This window comes from Lampris incognitus, chromosome 11, assembly GCF_029633865.1.
Source record: "Lampris incognitus isolate fLamInc1 chromosome 11, fLamInc1.hap2, whole genome shotgun sequence".
Classification (NCBI taxonomy): Eukaryota; Metazoa; Chordata; class Actinopteri; order Lampriformes; family Lampridae; genus Lampris; species Lampris incognitus.
This window is the reverse complement of record NC_079221.1, coordinates 7,033,131-7,054,443: the sequence shown is the minus strand read 5'-3', so window position 1 is coordinate 7,054,443 and position 21,313 is coordinate 7,033,131. Positions and strand designations below refer to the sequence as shown.

General features: G+C 49.4%; 1 protein-coding gene across 1 annotated transcript; it reads right to left on the bottom strand.

The window, feature by feature from the left end:
* Nucleotides 1-14,050: 14,050 nt before the first annotated feature.
* sox21b (SRY-box transcription factor 21b) lies at nucleotides 14,051-19,101 on the bottom strand. Its single transcript, XM_056289038.1, has 2 exons — nucleotides 18,920-19,101; nucleotides 14,051-14,811 (listed from the first exon to the last, which is right to left on the bottom strand). Exon 2 carries the CDS (start codon nucleotides 14,792-14,794, stop codon nucleotides 14,051-14,053), a length of 744 nt encoding a protein of 247 aa, XP_056145013.1. The 5' UTR covers nucleotides 14,795-14,811; nucleotides 18,920-19,101.
* Nucleotides 19,102-21,313: the final 2,212 nt, after the last annotated feature.

The following is a 21,313-nucleotide window of genomic DNA, read 5'->3' as shown; positions in this document are numbered from 1 at the left end:
GCGAGGAGCAGAGAAAGGGGAGAGCGGAAGAATGGAACCGGGTGTCATCAGTGGGGTTTTTTTTCCCCCTTGCAAGAGGCAGCACTGAATTCTTCTTATGCTTCTCAAACCCCCTTCCCCTTCTCCATCCCGTTTCTGCTATTTTCTCCACTTGCCCATAGTTTCCTCGCTTTTGTTGGGATGAAATTATCTTAATATTTTATTCAGGGGACTTGCCATCCCCTGCCATTCTACCCTCTCTGGCATCTGATTTTCCTGAGCTAAAACAGATCTACCCTGCCCTGGGTGCTCTCCCTCTCCTCCCGCCCTCTCTCTCATTCTTTATATATCTACCTCTCTCTTTTCCCTGCCCATCTCTCTCTCTCTCTCTCTCTCTCTCTCTCTTGTTCTTTATACGTCTACCTCTCTTTTTCTCTGTTCATCTCTCTCTCTCTCCCTCTCTCGTCCTTTGTCTAGCTTCGTCAAAGTGCCACGGATGCTTGGAGAGAGTGAAGCACGGGAAAGTCTCGGTGTTGTCACTCAGACACAGCACGGGGACCCGTGGCGAGGCGGCGAGCAGCCGGAGAGAGAATAACCTCCCCGGTCTACATTTCAGCGGCAGTAAAGGATCCATCCATCCCGTGTGAAACCCAGTGATTTTCCCCCCTTTTCTCCCTGCCGGCTGTCAGGCAGCTGCCTTATTATAGAAGGCTAATTGTGCAGGAAAGCAGATTATGAGAGTGGCAGGATGTACTCCTTGACCATGTGCTAATGTGATGACAAGTTTGGGGACCCTCTAAGCAAAAGGCGTCGCACGCCAGGGCACTTTTGGCACTGGCTATAATCTGCCTTTGGTATTAACTCAGCAAACCGGCTTGTTTGAGAATGGATCAATCGCTCGCTCATTATTTTTTACAAGAAAGCTTTATATTCAAGACGCTTCCCCGGTGTTGATCTCTCATTAACCATGCTATGTAAATGCACTGGCAATCCCTGTGTAAGGGATACGTCACCTCGGGGCTCGGGCTTGCAGAAGCACGTTCGAGGAGAAGAAGGGGGCAAGAAATTTGGGTCAGTCGCCGTCGCCAAAAACTTGAATTTCAGGTTTCGCTTAAAGCCCCCTGCTCAGCTTTTCTCCTTTAATGTGTTTTTTTGTTTGGTGATGTTATGTTTTAAATGTCAGCCCTGGAGCCGTCCAGCAATTTAAGAGGCGCAAAAAAAAAAAAAAGGCCCCGTCTCAGTATCTGTTCCAAGTGTTCGTGTTACCTCCGTAATCGCTTCTGGCTGCAACGTTATACACACCCCATTCACTCCACATCTCTTTTCGCCACCTTTGAGCGTGGCGGCTGCGTGTTATTTCGAGGCGACGGGTTAGATCGGGCCAAAGAGATGCGATAACGACAAGAGAGTCGAACAGAAATCAATCAATGTGTGTCCGCGGGGGGGGGGGGGGTGACATCATTATGACAGGCTTAGCGTTCAAACGAGCAGACGCGAAGGACTGGTGGCGCAACACGGGATCTGCACGAGCTGGATTCGCCGTCGAGGTGCATTGTGCATCAAATTAGAGAGGGGGGAATTTTGCAGCTCGTTTGCACGCGAGGCGATCCGACAAGTCGCGATGTTTCCGTTTGCCTGACAGCAGATCAGGACGCATGTGATGTGAGAGATAGTCAGGTGCAAAACCCAACTCGGCTGCGCCGCGCCGCACCGTACATGGCGGCGAGGTGAATGACGCAACAGGGAAGTGAACCTGACAGCCCCGGTCGTAAGCTCGGCGTTTCTTTAGTGCCCTACATACATAAATCTATCTCTCATTATTGCTCCGCGTCAACTATGTGTATTTTTACACCCGTCTGCCCCGATAGCGGGGTGTGACGACACGGTTTAAGACTCTCGACTTCATTTGTGTCACCTATAAGAGTTTACATGGGCGCCGTTGCTGTGAGGGGAGAGAGAGAGAGAGAGAGAGAGAGAGAGAGAGAGAGAGAGAGAGAGAGAGAGAGAGAGAGGGAGAATAGAGAGAGACAGAGAGAGAGAGAGAGAATAGAGAGAGAGAGAGAGAGAGAGAGAGAGAGAGAGAGAGAGAGAATAGAGAGAGAGAGAGAGAATAGAGAGAGACAGAGAGAGAGAGAGAGACACAGAGAGAGAGAGAGAATAGAGGGAGAGAGAGAGATAGAGAGAGAGACAGAGAGAGAGAGAGAGAGAGAATAGAGAGAGAGACAGAGAGAGACAGAGAGAGAGAGAGAGAGAGAGAGAATAGAGAGAGAGAGAGAGAGAATAGAGAGAGAGACAGAGAGAGAGAGAGAGAATAGAGAGAGAGAGACAGAGAGAGAGAGAGACAGAGAATAGAGAGAGAGAGAGACAGAGAGAGAGAGAGAGAGAATAGAGAGAGAGAGAGAGAGAGAGAGAATAGAGAGAGAGAGAGAGAGAATAGAGAGAGAGAGAGAGAGAGAGAGAGAGAGAATAGAGAGAGAGAGACAGAGAGAGAGACAGAGAATAGAGAGAGAGAGAGACAGAGAGAGAGAGAGAGAGAATAGAGAGAGAGAGAGAGAGACAGAGAGAGAGAGAATAGAGAGAGAATAGAGAGAGAGAGAGAGAATAGAGAGAGAGAGAGAGAGAGAGAATAGAGAGAGAGACAGAGAGAGAGAGAGAGAGAGAGAGAATAGAGGGAGAGAGGTACACGGAGAATAAAGGGTGAGAGAGAACGACGCACACACACACTGGTACTGACCTATACCTATGGTCTTCAGCAGATCAATTTACACACACACACACAGTTTGGCATACACAAACACACACAAATATGCAAACAACTACACACACACATATGCACATTCATGAAGGCACAGCCTACATACACACAGCACCTTACCCCACACCACACACTATTTATTATTATTACTTCTGCTTTTTGTTTTGTTTTGCTGTGGTTTTATTGCTATTGCTGCTGCAGTGTGAGGGTCTAAGACAAGATGTTGTGTTGCTGTAAAGCCCTTTGAGGCAGATTTGCAATTTGTGATATTGGGCTATACAAATAACATTGGTTTTACTTGAGCTGAGCAGCCGAAACGCAAAACTTTTACTCTCTTGTGTATAATGAGACGTAACAATAAAGGCTCTTGAACACACACACACACACACACACACACACACACAAACTTTGGTGAAATTCTTGGGTGCCTTCAAACCATCTGGAGGAGGTAATTCAAGGGACACCGTCCCACATGACCCCATTTCATATGACAACAAACGAGTCCCAATGTGCCGGCGATGCCGTGCAGGCAGTTTGCAGACCTTTCCTTGAGAACGCCATGTGAGCAAATGCCGAGCGGCAGCGGAGGCCTCGGCCGGCTATTCTCTCCCGTACCACTGCTCTGGTGTTGCTATTGGTGACACGTAGACGTTGACCGTGTGGAGAATGAGGCTGGATGAGACCAGGTCCCCCTCTGTCTACATGTCACGAAAATGAAAAGGCATTCAAAATGGAGGATCTTTCAGTGCGGAGGAGAAAAGAGAGAGAAAGGGAGCTCTCGGCAGAGGCGATGTCCAAGGTTGCTCCTGCGTGTCGGTTCTGGCCTTGGCCTTGCCACCTCTACCTTTTGTTGGCAGCACAACGAGAGCGAAGGCCCGGGCCTTTGATTGCATTCGCTTTCTCGTATCCGCTCAGATATTCATCTCTTCCTCCCCACGTACTCGGAAACAAAGCCAGTTCAAATACCCAGCCCCAGGAAGGGGGCGTCCGGGTAGCATGGAGGTTTATTCCGTTGCCTACCAACACGGGGATCGCCGGTTCGAATCCCCGTGTTACCTCCGGCTTGGTCGGGCGTCCCCGCAGACACAATTGGCCGTGTCTGCGGGTGTGGAAGCCGGATGTGGGTACGTGTCCTGGTCGCTGCACTAGCGCCTCCTCTGGGGGGAATAGCGTGATCCTCCCACGCGCTACGTCCCCCTGGCGAAACTCCTCACTGTCAGGTGAAAAGAAGCGGCTGGCGACTCCACGTGTATCGGAGGAGGCATGTGGTAGTCTGCAGCCCTCCCCGGATCGGCAGAGGGGGTGGAGCAGAGACCGGGACGGCTTGGAAGAGTCGGGTGATTGGACAGGTACAACTGGTGAGAACAAGGGGGGGGACCCCCCCCCCAAAAAAAGACACAAAGCCAGTTCAAATACCCAGTCGGCGTGTTATTACTTTTCAATGTCCTCTTTTACTCTCACAACAAAGAACATGGAAAGTACCACAATGCAACACGGGCACAGCGTGATTGTGTGGCTGCAGAGTGTCGGGTGTCTGACCGGACCTCTGTGATCTCCACGGGGACCATTCATAATAGATTTGCTCTGAGGACCCTGACGTTACGTCACAATTAAGGAACGATGTCATGCCCCTTAATCAGTATAACAAATGGCGCGTGTCTCGGGAGGCGAGATGCGCACGTTTGGAGATTAAAGGAGCGTCTGGCGGGCGTTGGACTGGCTGCGGAATGAGCCACGCTCCCCTTAGACATCGCCGCACCGTTGTCATGGAGGTGGTCCGCCTACATGTGCGTGTTATTACTGTGACGTGCATGGATAAGCAGACACGTTGGTCCTTGACTAAGGGGTCTGACCCTTTAGTCTAGCGGGTTAGCGATGTCTCCCGCGGTGCGGGCGATACGGGTTCGCGTCCCGGCCGCGGCAGTTCCTGCGGTTGCCCCCCGAATTCGCTACATTTGTGTCAGAAGTGGGATGGAGCGACCGTGAGGCCATCGGAAGCGCATGCGCCCTGAGGCGTGAAGGAGCTGATATGCTTAAACGCGGGGACGCGCTTCCCGAAGGAGGGGGGTCGTGTAACGTGCACGGATAAGAAGACACGTTGGTCCTTGACTAACGGGTCGGACCCTTTAGTCCAGGCCAATTACTTTTCATAGCGGGCCACTTTTAAAACCACGGCCACTCAACCTCCAGCAGCATGTTGTTCGTTAGTTTGTTTTAGTGTCGATACGTTGCAGGTATTATAATTTAAACAGAGATTTTTCATCTATTTTCCGATATATTACATTTACTAAGAAATTATTTTTTTTGGTAGGGAAATAACAAAAATTCTTCCTTCTGGCATTTCTCCAAAAAATTCTCGCGGACCATAAATCAACCCGTCACGGGCCGGACGTGGCCCGCGGGCCGCCTATTGGGGACCCCTGCTTTAGTCGACTGCTTAACGTTGTCGCTTGCGGTGCAGGAGATAAGGGTTCGCGTCCCGGCCATGGAGACGGTATCTCGGACTGCCCCCCCCCCCCGAATTCGCTACATTACTAATGCATCCGTACGCGTGTTACAGCCAATTGCGCCGTGGCCACAACGGCGGGTAACGGCGAAAGAAAGGTGGCTGACGGCCACAGACCTGAGACGATCCGTCGGCAAGCGGCGACAACACGGACCACGTCACGGCGCCGTACGTTCCGCTCTAGCGCTCGCCATATTGACGCCGCGCCGTTCGACTTCCGGGTGAAAGGCCGGCCGCGGGAACTACGGAGCATGCGCAGAACGCCTAGGCCGGCTCGGGGCCGATTGGAGCGGAGTAAATCCATCCCCAACCGCGTTACCTAGGTGCGTTAGTCCGGCTCCGAGAAATTCGGTTTGTAAAAGTCCAGTTTTAATCGGACTGACGCAGTAAATCCACTTTTTCTAACACCGTTTAAACGTCAATGCGTGTACATGCGCAGTTGAGTCGAGCTACGGTTACAGCTCGACTGGGCCGTGTAACCGGACTGCTGTCGCCCCAGTATACAAGAACCGGGGGAGAATCGATTTATTGCCGGAAGTATGTCCGACCCCGGTACGGTAGGGGGCGATATGCCCCCTTTCAGCTGGTTGCTACCGGTTGAAAGTCCACCGTAGGAAGTATGGATCATGCGCAGAACGCCTGGGTCGATTGGAGCGTGTACATGCCAGAGTAAACCGGTCCCCAGCCGCATCGTCTAGGTCAGTGTTTCTCAACCGGGGTCCGCGGACCCCCTAGTGGTCAGTGGTGTAATTGCAAGGGGTCCGTGAAAATAAAATATCTTTAAAAAAAAAATCCTATGACATTTATAGAAATAGGATTATTTTACTCAGATGTGACTGAGACCTTTATCTACCTAAACTATAAAGGGTGACAGGACTTTTTTCTCTAATTACATCTGTTTCACAAGTGTAATTTATTGTATTTTAATAAGAGATCTCGCTCCCGTTTGCATTGTTAAAAGTTACTGCATAAGAATTCTGTTGTTACATATATCTGAAAGTTACTGAATACATATTCTGTTTAGTTACATATATCTGAAAGTTACTGAATACATATTCTGTTTTGTTACATATATCTGAAAGTTACTGAATACATATTCTGTGTTGTTACATATATCTGAAAGTTACTGAATACATATTCTGTTTTGTTACATATATCTGAAAGTTACTGAATACATATTCTGTTTTGTTACATATATCTGAAAGTTACTGAATACATATTCTGTTTTGTTACATATATCTGAAAGTTACTGAATACATATTCTGTTTTGTTACATATATCTGAAAGTTACTGCATAAGAATTCTGTTTTGTTAACTATATCTAAGTTACAACTGAAAGCTCTTATTTTTGCCCCAAAGAGTGAATAAATGCTATAATGCAATTTAAAATGCAGTTTCTACTGTTTCTATCAATTGCAACCCCCCCGCCCCCAAGATCAGGTGGAGGGGTCCTCAGGGTAGATCAAAAATACGCAGGGGGGGTCCAGGACCCCAAAAAGGTTGAGAACCACTGGTCTAGGGTGTGTTGGTCCGACTTCGAGAAATTCGATGTAGTGCGATTTCAGTCAGCCGGACTAACACGTTCACATGTGTTTTAAAGGTCCAGCTGTCGTCGGACTAACACAATAAATCACACAACGTCTCCGACACTGAACCTCAAAATCCAGCACGTGTAAATGCATGCCAGTCACCTTTTGCCTGCTGGACTGGAGCGTCTCACTACGGGGCGGGGTGTAGGGTGGGTCACACCTCCATCCACCGATATCTACAACCAGAACCCAAGTTCACCATCCGCTGAAAAGCCCCCCCTCCGGGATCCGGACGCCCCGGCACATGGAGATTAGACCCCACCGCGGCACCGCGGCGCAGGGTGCGACTCCCGAATCAAGTCTGGCTCATCGTGACCCTGTTGCAACGCAATAACAAATAATGCCTGCGAATGTAACGTGGCCAATATGTTGTTTTAATGAGATTTCAGAGAAATTGAGAGGTGGTGGTGGGGGGGGGGGGTTTACAGAGAGAGAGAGCTGATAGCATTACATCTCACTCACTTCGGTGTAGTTGCGGGTGTGCAGGAGGGAATCATTCCTTCTCATTAAAGGTGCAATCTTGCAGCCCCGCAGATCTCCGGCGGAATAAGCAGGGAAATAATCTCCTTTATTGGTGGGCACGTGCAGCAGCAGCGGAGAGAGAGTATGTGCCAACTGACAGGTACTTATCTTTCGCCTGTGTCCTGTATTATAGAGGGACATAATTCTTTGTGACTGCTCCTCGGGGCATCGGCTCTTCAACTTCATTATTTCTACTTGCGATAGATATTCCCCCCCCCCCCCTTAAAAACCTGAGAATTTAATGCAAGAGCCGGCAATCTCTGCCAGCGGTCATTTTGGAAGTGGAACAAAAAATGTCATGTCAGTTTATAGTGTGTGTGGGGGGGGGGGTTCTAACTGCACACCAATGTTATTCTAATTTATTGATGGGATTCAGACAATAATCCAGTGTTGCATATCTTCTGTTATTTCTGTTATTAATTGGATTAGTTGAAGTGACTTCAAAATAGCACTTGATTCTGCTGGCGAAGTACTAGATGCAAACTTTTCGGTGATCCTCGAGTGTCGTTGGCGCCTCGTTTACTGCATCCTCACCTTTAAGGAGCGTCCTGTCATTCTTGAATCATCCCGTATGTGAGGAGGGATTTCAAATTGGGCCGTCTGTCTTATTCTCGCAACGCTCCAACGCTGGGAGTAGCCTCGGACGTGTAGTACCTCGTTTCAGACAGCAGTGGGCGACGTGGAGTCAGGCGGGCCTGCTGCGAGCTGCAGGAGAGCGCTTGTTTCTCACAGCACATCCTCCGTTTAAAGCTGACACGGGGTCAACAGACACTCTGAAGTAGGTGCTTAACGCTGAACCCAGCATTGTTTTGATTGCACAGAGAACAGACAGACTACTGGCCTTTCTGCTCTGTGAGGAACGTGTAAATCTCAGGCAAGGCTTTTCTCCATCAGAGACATATCAGTGTCGAGCTTGCGGAGCCTAGTCACTGTGTGCAACGTCTTAACATACAGAAGAATTTGTGGACAATCAGCGCGGACATGCGTCACGATGAGCAAGAGCGCGAGAATCCTTCGCGCGGCACTTGAAAGTCTGTCGTCTTCGGGTCACCGACGCCGTCGGTGTGTCGTCAAACTGGGTGCAGCCAAGGTGCACGCCGCACAGTTTGTGCCACATACCGGTGAAGATGTGCAACAGTATGTGGGATGGAGAGGGAGGGGAGGGGGGGGGCAGAAATTAGATAATTTATCAATCAACTTGAGATGTGAGTCAAAACTTACGTCAACGTGCTTAATCTGCAGATTGTTGCCGCGTGCAATCTGGTACACATGGAGGGATTGTTGTTGACCATATGCCGTTTCAGCTGCAAAGGTAGCTGTGCCCTAAGGTGCCCCCTTCCCCGCAACCTCGACTAGCAACCCATCTCTGAAGTCCGGCGGGGGTCCATCTGCTCGTTGCATTATGTACCGTTAAACAAACTCGGGGGCCCTTAAAAGCGGAGTCGGACTTCAGAGGGTGTGTGTGGCGTGTTTACGGGGATGGTCTGCACAAGGGAGCAGGAGTTTCTCATTTCTGCCGGTGACCTTGGGCACAGCGACACGTACGGTTTCGAGGCTTTGATTTGCCATGTTTGAGGTGTTGTGGAAAAGGTGCAATGCAAGATAATTTTTGGCATTTTTTTTTTCTCTTCCTTCCCCCCCCTGGGAGCATAGAGAAGTAAGAAATACAGCAGGCCCTGCTCTGCAGATTACAGGTAATATCACACACACACACAGACACAGACACACACACACACACACACACAGACACACACACACACAGCCTTCACAAACATTCTCGACACAGCCTGATGATGAAGATATTGCTGCAGGAGACACTTTTCACACTTTGATTTGCCTAAAATGAGATGGAGAAGTCGGTGATCGGAGCGTTTGAGGTTCCTAACAGAGAAGCCAGCCCCGGCAGTCTATTTCTCGGCAAAGCGCAGCACATACCACGACTATATGACAACCAGGTGAGGCTCCTGCAAACAAATAGAGGAAAGGAGCCTCAAAGGGGGGTGGGGGTGGGGGGGGGGACGATGTTGATATATTATTCATGTCAGGGGGAGGAAGAAAAAAAAAAAAGCTAAATGCGATCCATCTCGAGCCATTGAAGCTAGGTGATAATCCATATCCTTGCAGGGCAGCCCCGGGCGAATTAGGGATGTGAAAACCATTGTGGCATCCCTCTGAGGTCAACATGGTTGAACCGGTGCTACATATGTATGTTAATTTGCCTAGTAATCTCACGTCTACAAATGTCTTACAGGCACGTAAAGGGTTTAACACTACGACATAATGATATCAGGGCATCAGATGGGGGCGGGGGGGGTTAGTTTAGGAAAATACGAGGCAGGCAGAGCTTTAAATCTCACGCAAGGAACCTTTATGCAGTCTGTCTGTCAACGTGCTGCTGGTTTATGGAGCTGAAATTGCACACGCAAGCATGTGACCCCCAACGCTGCATCTCTAAAAAGAAAAGCTGCTTCGTGAGATTTCATGTCAGCCTGTACCGGTGCAGCCCGGGCCTCGTTTTGTGTCTTGCGGCGTCCACATAAGGAAAGTTTGTGTAAGGGCCGGCTGCGTCGTTATGCAATCGGAATTTCATAAATTAGGGAGCAAACTCTTCTACTTATCAATGACTGACAAAATGACCAAACTGCTTTTTTTATGCAAAACGTGTGTGACAGCGTGACTCCCAACACCCTCCTTGACACTGTGAAACGATAAATATCTGACCTCTCCTCCACCGGAGGAAGCTTTTTGTCTTCTTATTTCATCCAGGCGGCGGATCGTGCAGAAGTTGACAACTAGTTTAATTTCATTCAATTATAGGTTCTCATTTCCCCCTTCAGCATTTGGCTGCATCCACTAACAATATTGTTCAAGTGCTCCTATGGTTCAACAGCCCCTTAATTGTATTTACATCAGCACCAGACACTTATTCCCTGGTATTCAACCATATCATTTACTCAAGCAAATGAAAACCTGAGTGTAATTAGATCTCGATGGCTGGGGAGTCAATTTGGGCGGGTAATTTAAGAGCAGATGTCACGACACGTCTGTTCCCCGAACATAATGATGACGCGTATACCGAATTCAGGCTTAATGTGCGATGACGACTCGCAGGAAGGGGAGAGGTGCAGCGGGGCCAAACTGGAGCCCATCCGACGTGACGGTGTCTGCGTGCATGCATGCATGCAAAGTTGAGCACATGCACGCATGCATGCATGCAAAGTTGCATGCATGCGTGCGTGCATGTGCTCAACTTTGCACACTTTGGATAATAGATGATAAAGGGGGGGGGGTAAAAACGTGCAGTGAAATAACTCCTGAGCTTATTTTCAAATGAAACACGTTCCCTCGCCCCTCCACCCGCCAGTCTGTCCTGACGTCCCTTCCTGGAAGAAGAAGAAGAAGAAGAAGAAGGAAAAAAAAAAAAAACACTTTCTGAGAAAGTTTTCCTCCCCAATTATTTTGGATAGCTGCATCTCCTGTCTCCCCCCCCCCCCCCCCCCCATTCACTCACCATCCCCGATAGATAAAAGCATATAGGCTATCTATTCAAAAGGCATTTAGTCCATTTCTTTCTTGGCCGGTAAACCTATTCATCAATTGTTCTGGCTTGTAGATTGCATTCTGATGCTAATCCGGCGTGTTAAATATCTTTTTGTCCCCCCCCCTCCCTCCCTCCCCCCCTTTCACCGTTTTGTCATTCACTTTATCCAGTTTTGGCCACCCATTTTATTTATTTATGCGGCTGCCTCTATTGACGCGCTCATGTATTTTTTATTATGTTGTTTCGCTGTCATGCAGTGTCAACTCACTCTATTCACTGTGGGCTACTTGAAGGGCTGGCGGGGACAAAGCGTGTACACATTGCATTGCTATTCACTCCGGCCAGCTGGATGGGCTGAAAAAAGAAAGGGGGGGGGGAGGAGGAAAGAAAAAAAAAAAAAAAGAAAAAAAAACCTTGTGAAAAGAAATCCTCCACAATGGACACAGAAGAAGTGCACAATGCTAACAGTTTTCCAAATACCACTGATTGCTTTCATCACAATGAGGGAAAGCAGCCGCCTTTGCCGAGCTGCACTTCAACAAACAACACTCTCACAAAACCTCCCAACCCGCGTTTTGTTCCCACACAAAACCTCCTCGACCGTCTAAACCGTCTCCCGGAGGAGGGAGAGAGAGAGGGGGAGAGAGAGAGGGAGAGAGAGAGAGAGGGGGGCTCTTTCAGATTTCTTTCCCCTTGCCTCAAGTAAACTATAATAAAAGGGCAGAAAGAAAGAAAGAGAGGGAAACGCTCACCGAACAAGCAACGCAAGTTCCTTTATGCCAACTTGACGACCTCTCCTGTGTTCTAATCACACAACTTGCTGGCTGCCCCCCCCAATACCCTCCTCCCCCCTCCCCCCCCAACCCTCCCCTCTCTCGTCATCTCCACAATCACCCCCCCCCCCAAAAAAATGTAACAGGATTTTTTTTTTTTTGGAAAAAAAATGTTTTGAAATGTCGTGAAAATTACAAATGTGCAGGTCCACGTGCCCTGGTTCTGGTCGTGCAGGCCCGGGTCCAAATGGCGTCAGAAAGAAGCAAAAAAAATTTAAAAACGCGCTAAATGTCAGGTTGTTTTTTTTGTTTTGTTTTTATTATTTTTTTGGTCAGCTGGAAGAGGCACGAGGTCACTCGCGCGCTAACGTCGCGGGGCGAAGCCGGAAGTTCCGTGGGGAGAGATGACCGTGGCCGCAACCGCGGAGAATGCGCGGCGGTGAAAGGGTTTAATTAGGCGTGACGGAGATAATTATCCCTGGACTGTCCAAATTAGTTTTGCATAATCGGGGCCTGAGCCTTATGAATTAATCTCTTAATGTGACCGGGGGGGGGAGGAGGAGGGAGGGGGGCAATACTCCGCTTAGACGGCCTACAGCACGTTTCTCTATATCTCCTTTTACACACCTCACGATGGATACGTAGAAGGCGCGCGTGTGCACGTGCACACGCGCGCGCCTCGGAGGCCGCCGATCAGCGTGTTTTTTTGTTGTTGTTTTTTCAGAACCGTTTCAGTTTATTTCAAATGGGTTTATTTTTTTTAAACACTTGGAAACGGGACACCCGGTTTTAAATAAGCCTCAAAGCCGTGCTTGTTCTCGCACCTTCTTCTCCCCAGCCTGGGAAAACTGGGGTGGGGGGGGGGGACCCCCTACCCCAGTTTCCTTTTTTTTTTTTTTTCCTCCCTCTTCCTCCCTTCCTATGTCGCGATTAAAAAATGTGATAAATTAGGCCTCCCTTTCCCCCCCCTGTTTCCTGGCTCCTGGTCACAATGGGCTGATTTAGATTCCCCAGCGCGGGACAAAAGCGGCCTTTGCGGGATCCCTTTACACACACCCGGGCTCACCTGCACCCAACACACCGTCAAGAACTGCAGCGCGACGCCGCCCTTTTCGTCCGCAGAGTCACGCTTTATTTGGAGTCCTCAGTTGTGCTCGACAAGTGAACAAGAGTAGCAACAGCTTTGAAATACACAACGGTGTTAAAAGAAACCACAAAACATACAAATTCCATATGAGTTAGTCAAACGCATTCTGTTGCACATGATGGCGGAGGAGGAGGGGGAGGAGGGGGGGAGGGGAGGGAGGATGCTGTCAGGAAAAAAAAAAAAGAAAAAATCTCGTCATTTGATAATAAACTCCAGCCAGCTGCAGGAACTTCGTTGAAGAAGGAGAAAAAAAGAAAAAGAAGGGTGCTGCAATAATTGGATACCACCTTCAAAATAAATTACATCCTCTTACATTTCGTGTGCAAAAATGGTACAGAACTATAGGTTTGTCCTTGAATTGTCCGGGTCACCATAATGATTCCACTAAAACAATAAATATTACAGACATCTATAGAAAACGGGGGTTTAAAAACTCAAGGATGTACAACCGGGGTTTCTAGGGAAACAGGTACGCAACTTCCGGGGCCCTACCGCAAACACTACAGCCTATAATGGCAAATTAACTAGAGTGGGGGGGGGGGGTCCCTTGTTTGTTGTTTTTTTTTCTGTACACATTTACAGCTGCTCCCCAGGGGGGGGGGGGCACCACGAGCCATGACGTTCTCCTCCTCTCGAGCTAAAGACACCGAGGGACGGGGATCCGGACCCGGACCCGGTCTGAGGGAGCGTGCGTGGCGACGAGCCTGTGATTTACACGGCCGCTATTAACGCGTTGCCCTTCGCTAATTAGACCGCGGCTCCAGGTCCCCCCGACAGGTCCGGCAGCTCGCGTGACACGGGGATCGGGGAGGAGGGGGTTGCACGCGGGGCGGCGGGTGCGCCTCTCACCCGGGTTTTCACATTGACGTGGGCGAAACCGGGTCTCCTGTTACTTCTCTCTCTCCAATTTGCGCACCGCCGCCATCCTAAAGTGCCCTTTCCCCCCCCCCCCCCTCTGGCTTCCGAGAGGCGACGGCGGGGTAATAAGAGATTAGAGAGCTCTCTAAATACGCGTGACCTTAGATAAAGGCATTAATCAATATACATTCACATGTGATATCTGAGACGACGAGCACTTCATCACATGTACAAGTTGGTGCATGCATAATAAACTCTTGCATGGATATTTTTTTTTCTGTTCTTCCTTTTTCACATTTCAGTCTCTTTCAGTCCCCGACACCCCCTCCCCAAAAAAAAGATTTAAAAAAAAAAAAAGAAAAAGCGGCCTGCACGGGCTATCATAACGCCGCGGCGTATGCGGGGTAGGGTTCAAGTTGGGGTTTGCCCATCCCCGGGAGCAGGATGTAGGCCAGCGGCGGCTGGAGCCCCGCGGAGGGCCACGCCGTACAGTTACAGGGGATCATGTAGCCCGGGTTCCCCGGCGACGGGTGCGAGTGCGTGTGCGTGTGCGCGCCCCCGGTGACGGCGCCGGCTCCGGAGAACGCCGTGGCGCCGCCCGGGTAGCCCAGCGGCGACGCGTAGGGGAACGAGGGGGGCGAAAGCTCGCTCATCTTGGATCCCAGGTCGAAAAAGGAGTAGGGGTTCGCCGACATGGACGGGTTGAAGAAGACCCTGGCGGCCGCGGCCGCCGCCGCCGCCGCCGCCTTGTCCGGGTTGCCGATGAGGGACTCGGACAGCGCTCCGCCCGTCAGCCCGCTGACTTTGAGCGCCTCGTGCTCCCCGAGGTTGTAGGGCACCGGGAAGGAGAACTTGTCCTTCTTCATCAGCGTCTTGGGCTTCCGCCTCGGCCGGTACTTGTAGTCTGGGTGCTCCTTCATGTGCATGGCCCTCAGCCGCTTCGCCTCGTCGATGAAGGGCCTCTTCTCCGACTCGGTGAGCAGCTTCCACTCCGCGCCCAGCCGCTTGCTGATCTCGGAGTTGTGCATTTTGGGGTTCTCCTGGGCCATCTTCCTCCGCTGGGCTCGGGACCACACCATGAAAGCGTTCATCGGGCGTTTGACGTGATCCATGGGTTTAGACATATCGGCACGACGTTTTGCTGGGGGAGAGGGGGTGAGGGGGGAGAGAGAGAGGGGGGAGAGAAAAAACACAAAACAAAAACTAAACAAAATACGTGGCACAGGTAAGGAAGTTCAAAACTGCGCAGGCAGAACACAGAAGCGCATTACGCACAAGCGGATCCCGCGTAAAAGCGAGCCGTGGCGCGCAGCATGCAGCGCGTGCTCCAGGCGGGTGGAGTGAAGGTGGCGCCGTACTTACAGAGACTTCAACACTTCATCCCAGCGGCCGGAGGCGCGGCGGAAACGTCCTCATGAAGGTGCAGAAGCTATGTGTTCTGATTCATGGTGGCATCCATCAGAGAGAGGGGGGGGCAAAGGGGGGGCTTCCTTGTTTAACTCCCGTCGCCTGTTAAGCAGCACCACCCTGCAGCAGCAGCAGCACCACCCTGCAGCAGCAGCGGCGGCAGCATTCACGCAAGTGGACGAGAACTCCCGGCTGCCCCGTGTGAAATACAGGATCGTGCGGCAGCAGGTAGTGAAAGTGTCGCTCGGGCATGCGCAGTAGCGCCCGACACGCAGCCCAGCGAGCGCTTTCTAATCCCACCCTGAGCCGGCGCGGGGTGGGGTGGGGGGGCGCGTCCAGGGGTGGGGGGGGGGACGTATATCCGATGCTGTCTTGCGTTTGTATCCGCGGCGATGGAGAGGTTAAAATCAGGCCACGACATTCCCCGAGCAGGACTCGGACCCGTTCCCGTCTCCAGGTCCCGGCGGCTGCGGCGTGCGTGTCCGCGGTGTCGTGACGCGTGTTGAGCTCGTGCCGTCTCGTCCGTGGCGACCCGTTGCGAGACGAGAAAGTTTTTTTCCCGTTTGTATTTTTGTTGTTATTTGGCACCACGCGCCGCGGCGCCTCGGCCCGGCTGAAGGTGGCAGCGTGCGTGATGCGGCCTGCCCCGAGGTGGACGCACGCGCCGATTGTTTTTTTTTTGGGGGGGGGGCGCGCGAAACTGGCAAGTGCACGTGCGGCCGGAAGTTGGCTTTTCCCGTTTAAACGTTCGTTTTTACTCCGGCTCCAAGGCCCGACATGCCGGCCGCGTAGCGGCGGTGGACGAGGACGAGGTGGGGCAGCCGGGGGGGGGGGAGGGGGGGAGAGACACTTTCTCTCCCGTCTCCTTGACGTTTCTTCGTCCGGCCAGCTGTCCGTCAGAGCAGCTCGTGTCCGCTTTACCTTGCAGCTTTCGCACCTGTGCGTATTCTCCGTCTCCCCTATAGTACAGTAGAGTGTCCCGCGTGCGTGCGTGCGTGCGTGCGTGCTCTCCCTGCCCCGTGGGCGGCACCGACACGTGCGAAGGTAAAGAAAGAATGTAGCGACTCCTTTAATTTTGCGATATTGTTGCGTTTTGTCACAAATAGGCTGCTCCTAAAAACGTGGCGCTATAGTACAGTATAGTGTCCCTCGTGCGTGCGTGCGTGCGTGCTCTCCCTGCCCCGTGGGTGGCACCGGCACCGACACGTGCGAAGGTAAAGGAGGAAAGAATGTAGCGACTCCTTTAATTTTGCGATATTGTTGCGTTTTGTCACAAATAGGCTGCTCCTAAAAACGTGGCGCGGGGGCCGGCGTGTCTCTAATCGCGCCTGGTGAAATTATAATTATTTTCCGGGAATCCTTTTCACCGCCACTTCAAAGGACTTTCCCAAGGGCAGCGAATCGACAACTGGAAATTAGGTTGTCGAATATTCAACTACGCAATTACAGCTATCTTAAAAGACTTGTTGAGCAAATTGTGTGTTTAAGTGGTTTGTTTCGGCACCTTGGCTCTACAATAATAATAAAAAAAAACATTAAAAAAAAAAAGGGAATAGAGAAAGGGGTTGTATCGAACAATATTACCAATGACGAATCAGGCTATACAGGTCGATACAAATGATGTCAAATTTAATTCACCAGAATTGTTTTTTTTGGGGTTTTTTTTATTATTTTTTTTAACGATTTCGTCTTGTTTCAATTTCAGTCGCCAGTAACATGCCTGTGTCCAATAAGAATGACTGAAAAAAGAAATAGAATTATCATTACTGTTATTATAATTATTTTTATTGATTATTGCTATTGTCGTTTTTATTGTTGTTTGCAGAATATACACATACACATACACACACACACACACACATATATATAAATAGATAGATAAATGTATGTATGTGTGTGTGTGTGTGTAATGTCTTTACAATGAAGTTTATACATAAAACCAAATTGTGTAAGAGGCAAAAAGTTGTATGAGGATGCAGACGTTACAGTGCTCCTCTGAATTAGCTGTATTTTTAAACCCCAGTCCAAGGTGGCGAAATGTGGCTTTTTAAAATTCTGGCTAACAAGGCTGAGTCTATCATCAACATTATTTTGAAAGGATTATGGGAGAAAGCCCTCTGACAGGCTGTGCTTTTGTCTCAGGTAGGCAACCTGATGACAAGCAGGGGATGATGCGTGTCAGAAGGACCAGCCTCCTGACAGCACAGAGTGTATGGGGTGTATGGAGTGTATGGAGTCTATAGTGTATGGTATGTGTGGAGTGTATAGAGTGTTTGGAGTCTATGGAGTGTTTGGAGTGTATGGGGTCTATGGAGTGTATGGGGTCTATGGAGTGTATGGAGTCTACAGAGTGTATGGACACTACAGAATGTATGGAGTGTATGGGGTGTAGGGAGCCTGTCGAGTGTATGGGGTGTATGCAGTCTATGGAGTGTATGGAGTGTATGGAGTCTCTGGGTGTATGGAGTGTATGGAGTGTATGGGGTGCATGCAGTCTATGGAGTGTATGGAGTCTACGGAGTGTATGAAGTATATGGAGTGTATAGAGTGTATGGAGTGTATGCAGTCTATGGAGTGTATAGAGTGTATGGAGTGTATGCAGTCTATGGAGTGTATGGAGTCTATGGAGTGTATGGAGTCTATGGAGTCTATGGAGTGTATGGAGTGTATGGAGTCTATGAAGTATATGGAGTGTATGGCATCTACAGAGTGTATGGAGTCTATGGAGTGTATGGAGTCTACGGAGTGTATGAAGTATATGGAGTGTATAGAGTGTATGGAGTGTATGCAGTCTATGGAGTGTATGGAGTCTACGGAGTGTATGAAGTATATGGAGTGTATAGAGTGTATGGAGTGTATGCAGTCTATGGAGTGTATGGAGTCTATGGAGTGTATGGAGTGTATGAAGTATATGGAGTGTATGGCATCTACAGAGTGTATGGAGTCTATGGAGTGTATGGAGTGTATGGAGTCTATGGAGTGTATGGCATCTACAGAGTGTATGGAGTCTATGGAGTGTATGGAGTGTATGCAGTCTATGGAGTGTATGGAGTGTATGGAGTCTATGGAGTGTATGGAGTGTATGAAGTATATGGAGTGTATGGCGTCTACAGAGTGTATGGAGTCTATGGAGTGTACGGCTGCATCTCTCAACAACACACATCCCTTTTTGTCCGCTTGTCATTTACTCCGATGACATTCCAGCGATGAGTCTCTTTGCAGGAGCAGCTATACTCCAGTGACACAAACGGGCAAAAATTGCTATGAATTATACTATGAATAAGTTACAGCGACTCTTCTTATCAGTAGGACTAGTTGATGGTATAGGTCCACAGTCCACTGAGCACCATGCTTTTTACATTTCTGGCCCATCCCCAAGATTTCAAAATTTCCATTTCTCACTGAAAGGCTTTTATTTTTCATTACTATTATCTAGGTTTATCTGACATTGTGGAGAATTTGTCTTGTTGCTCACGCACAGCCTATTGTATATATATATATGTGTGTGTGTGTGTGTGTGTGTATATATATATGTGTATGTATGTATGTATGTGTTTATGGTCTTCATATGGTAAATGGTACATTTGTGGGAGGTGAAGAAGGCATGCTTTCTTATCAATTGAGTGTCCATCATCCAGTGGATCTATTTAATGACGGGATACAAAATCTTCTCAGCTTGCAAGAACAGCGTCATGTAATTATGATCAACCAAATCCAAAACAATGACACCGGTCCCTGATAAACCGCCCCCCCTCCCCTTTTCCGTCATGTTTACCTTTGCCCGGATCCTTGAAATAACGCTTAAATAATTCAAGATGAGTTAGTGAGAGAGGGAGAATTACCTGCCGATAAAACCCGGGTCCAGCCTCTGAGAGGGAGCCAGCACTTCCCACCTCACAGCGCGCCGATGATAAGACTGAATAGAAAAATATCATGCAAATAGACAGCAGACAGCAGCACAACAAGCCCATGGGGACGGGGTTTTTTTTTTTTTCCTACCAGGAGAGATCGCACACAGTTCACTCTAAAGTACTAAAGCCATCACTCTGAAATGTAACTCCCACACACACACACGCACACACACACACACCACCCCGAGGTGCAAGAACCTTGAAGATAGCACCAAGCAGTGATACTACCCAACACTCCACTACCCCTGTAGGAGAAAAGCCGGTACGTCTCATGAGAAGGGGTCGGGGGGTCGATGAGGACCCCCCCAGATAATCACGGTTGGTCTAAATGAAATAATTGTTGTGGATGGAGAACGTAACCCCCGTTTCCTCCCCAAGATAATTACAGTGTTTACTGTCCTTCTCTAAAACCGGGGTGGGGGGGGGGGCGGGTGTTCTTCCGAGAGGGTGAATCAAACGTTTCACATGAAAGAAATGGCTTTGGAGAGAACAGGAGCTGACCTCTCGCTATCAGATATCTCTCCTGTGGACCTGAAAGTCAGTCCGGGGAGGGGGGAGGGTGGCGGGGGGGGGGGGGGGTAAAAGATGACGGCCTGCGTCAGCCGCTTCAGACCCCACGGACTGGAGGGTATTTACCCAAACGTGAAACGTTTGCCCGCTCTCTAAGGAGGTTCGGGGAGACGGGAGAGGGAGGGGGGGGGTCCTGATTTGTGTACCCGATGTGGTCTCCTCTGCTGGTCTGAGGCCCGTCCATCCCCCTCCGCCGGCTCGCAGGGACCTTCACCGTCCCCTCAGCCGGGGCGCGTCAGGGCCGGGCCTCAGATACAGCAGGGGGACGCGAACGCCTCACGGTCGAAGGCAGCGGTCTTGGTTTTCCTCCGCACGGCGACGGCTCTCCTCAACCCGTGCACGGCGATGCCGAACCGCTCCACTTTTCACAGCCGATTTTCTGATTTAAGGACTCACTGACACTTTGTTACTGCACCGGTTTGGATGAGAGCAATTTATAGGCGCCAACGACACTGAAGCTAAGAAGGGAGATATGCAAATGTTTTGTTTGTATATATATATATATATATATATATATTCTTTGATAATTCTATGTGATTAATTGTTCTGGTGGTGCGGCCTAGTTTTATTAATCATCGCTGCAAATAAATTTGCTGCTGATGGAGAGAGTAAGAAGGGGCGTCTCACGAGACGCGAGGACGTTTCACAGTAAAGCGCACGTTAAATATGCTGGAGGACAAAACATCCCCGGCGTGATGCGGCGAGCCGGGCAGTATTGGCGGTGGATCTGCCGCGGGCTGCAGAATCTCATCCGGTGTGAGCCTCTGATAAAGTGCTAATGACAAACAGTTTAGCGTTGTGAGGGATCCAATTGACTTCTATTTAAAGATGGCTGCGCCGAGATTAGGAGTCATTTTGTCTAATGGGCTCTCTTTACAGTGTTTACAATACGTAGAAAACGCGCTTATAGGTGCAAAGCAACATAATTATTGGATTGGGGGAAGAAAAAAAAAACAATGCAGACTTCGGCATCACTTCAAATGAGTCACACAGAACGCCCGAATAAATACATAATTAATGGGAATAAAGTTAATATTTTTGTCGTGGTTGAAAGATGTGACCTATTTTGAATGTTGTGTTCTCAAAATATATTCAATAAGTGCCAAATTAGTTGTGCGGCTCTGTAGTCGTTCTAATTACACAGTCCTCATTGCTCCTTAGGGCAGACTCCCGCGTCTTTGTCTCAGTGGGAATTATTTCGGGTGAAGAACCAAAATATTTACTCTACCACAACCTAAATATTACGCATATCAAGAGGAATTCAGAAATAATCCTCTCATAGAGCACAGTATTAACTTAATCACATTAGTGGAAATACTATTGATAGTGGTCATGATCCTTTAGTGTGTGAATCTCTACCACACAATAACACAGCCATACAAGATAGAAAACACTGCGCTGTGTATTAAAAACTAGGGGCTGGCATGGATGGCCCTGAGGAATATGTGTGTTTGTGCGTGCACGTGTGTGTACGTGTGTGCGTGCACGTGTGTGTGCGAGAGAGAAAAAAGAGGGGGTAAAGGCTAGTGATTGTCAGTTCAATCTTCAAGGGCTTGAATTGGCAGATACAACAAACTTTGAAAGCACATTATGGGAGGAGAATAGCTATACAGAAAGGCAATGAGTCCGTATGGTTGATAAGACCTTCGTCTCTAAACCGCATCTCGTCAGAGGATAATATATAATCTCCCACTGCCGAGTATCTCCGCACCTCGAGGGGCAAACGAAATAACGGTTGAAGTCAAACCTGGATCG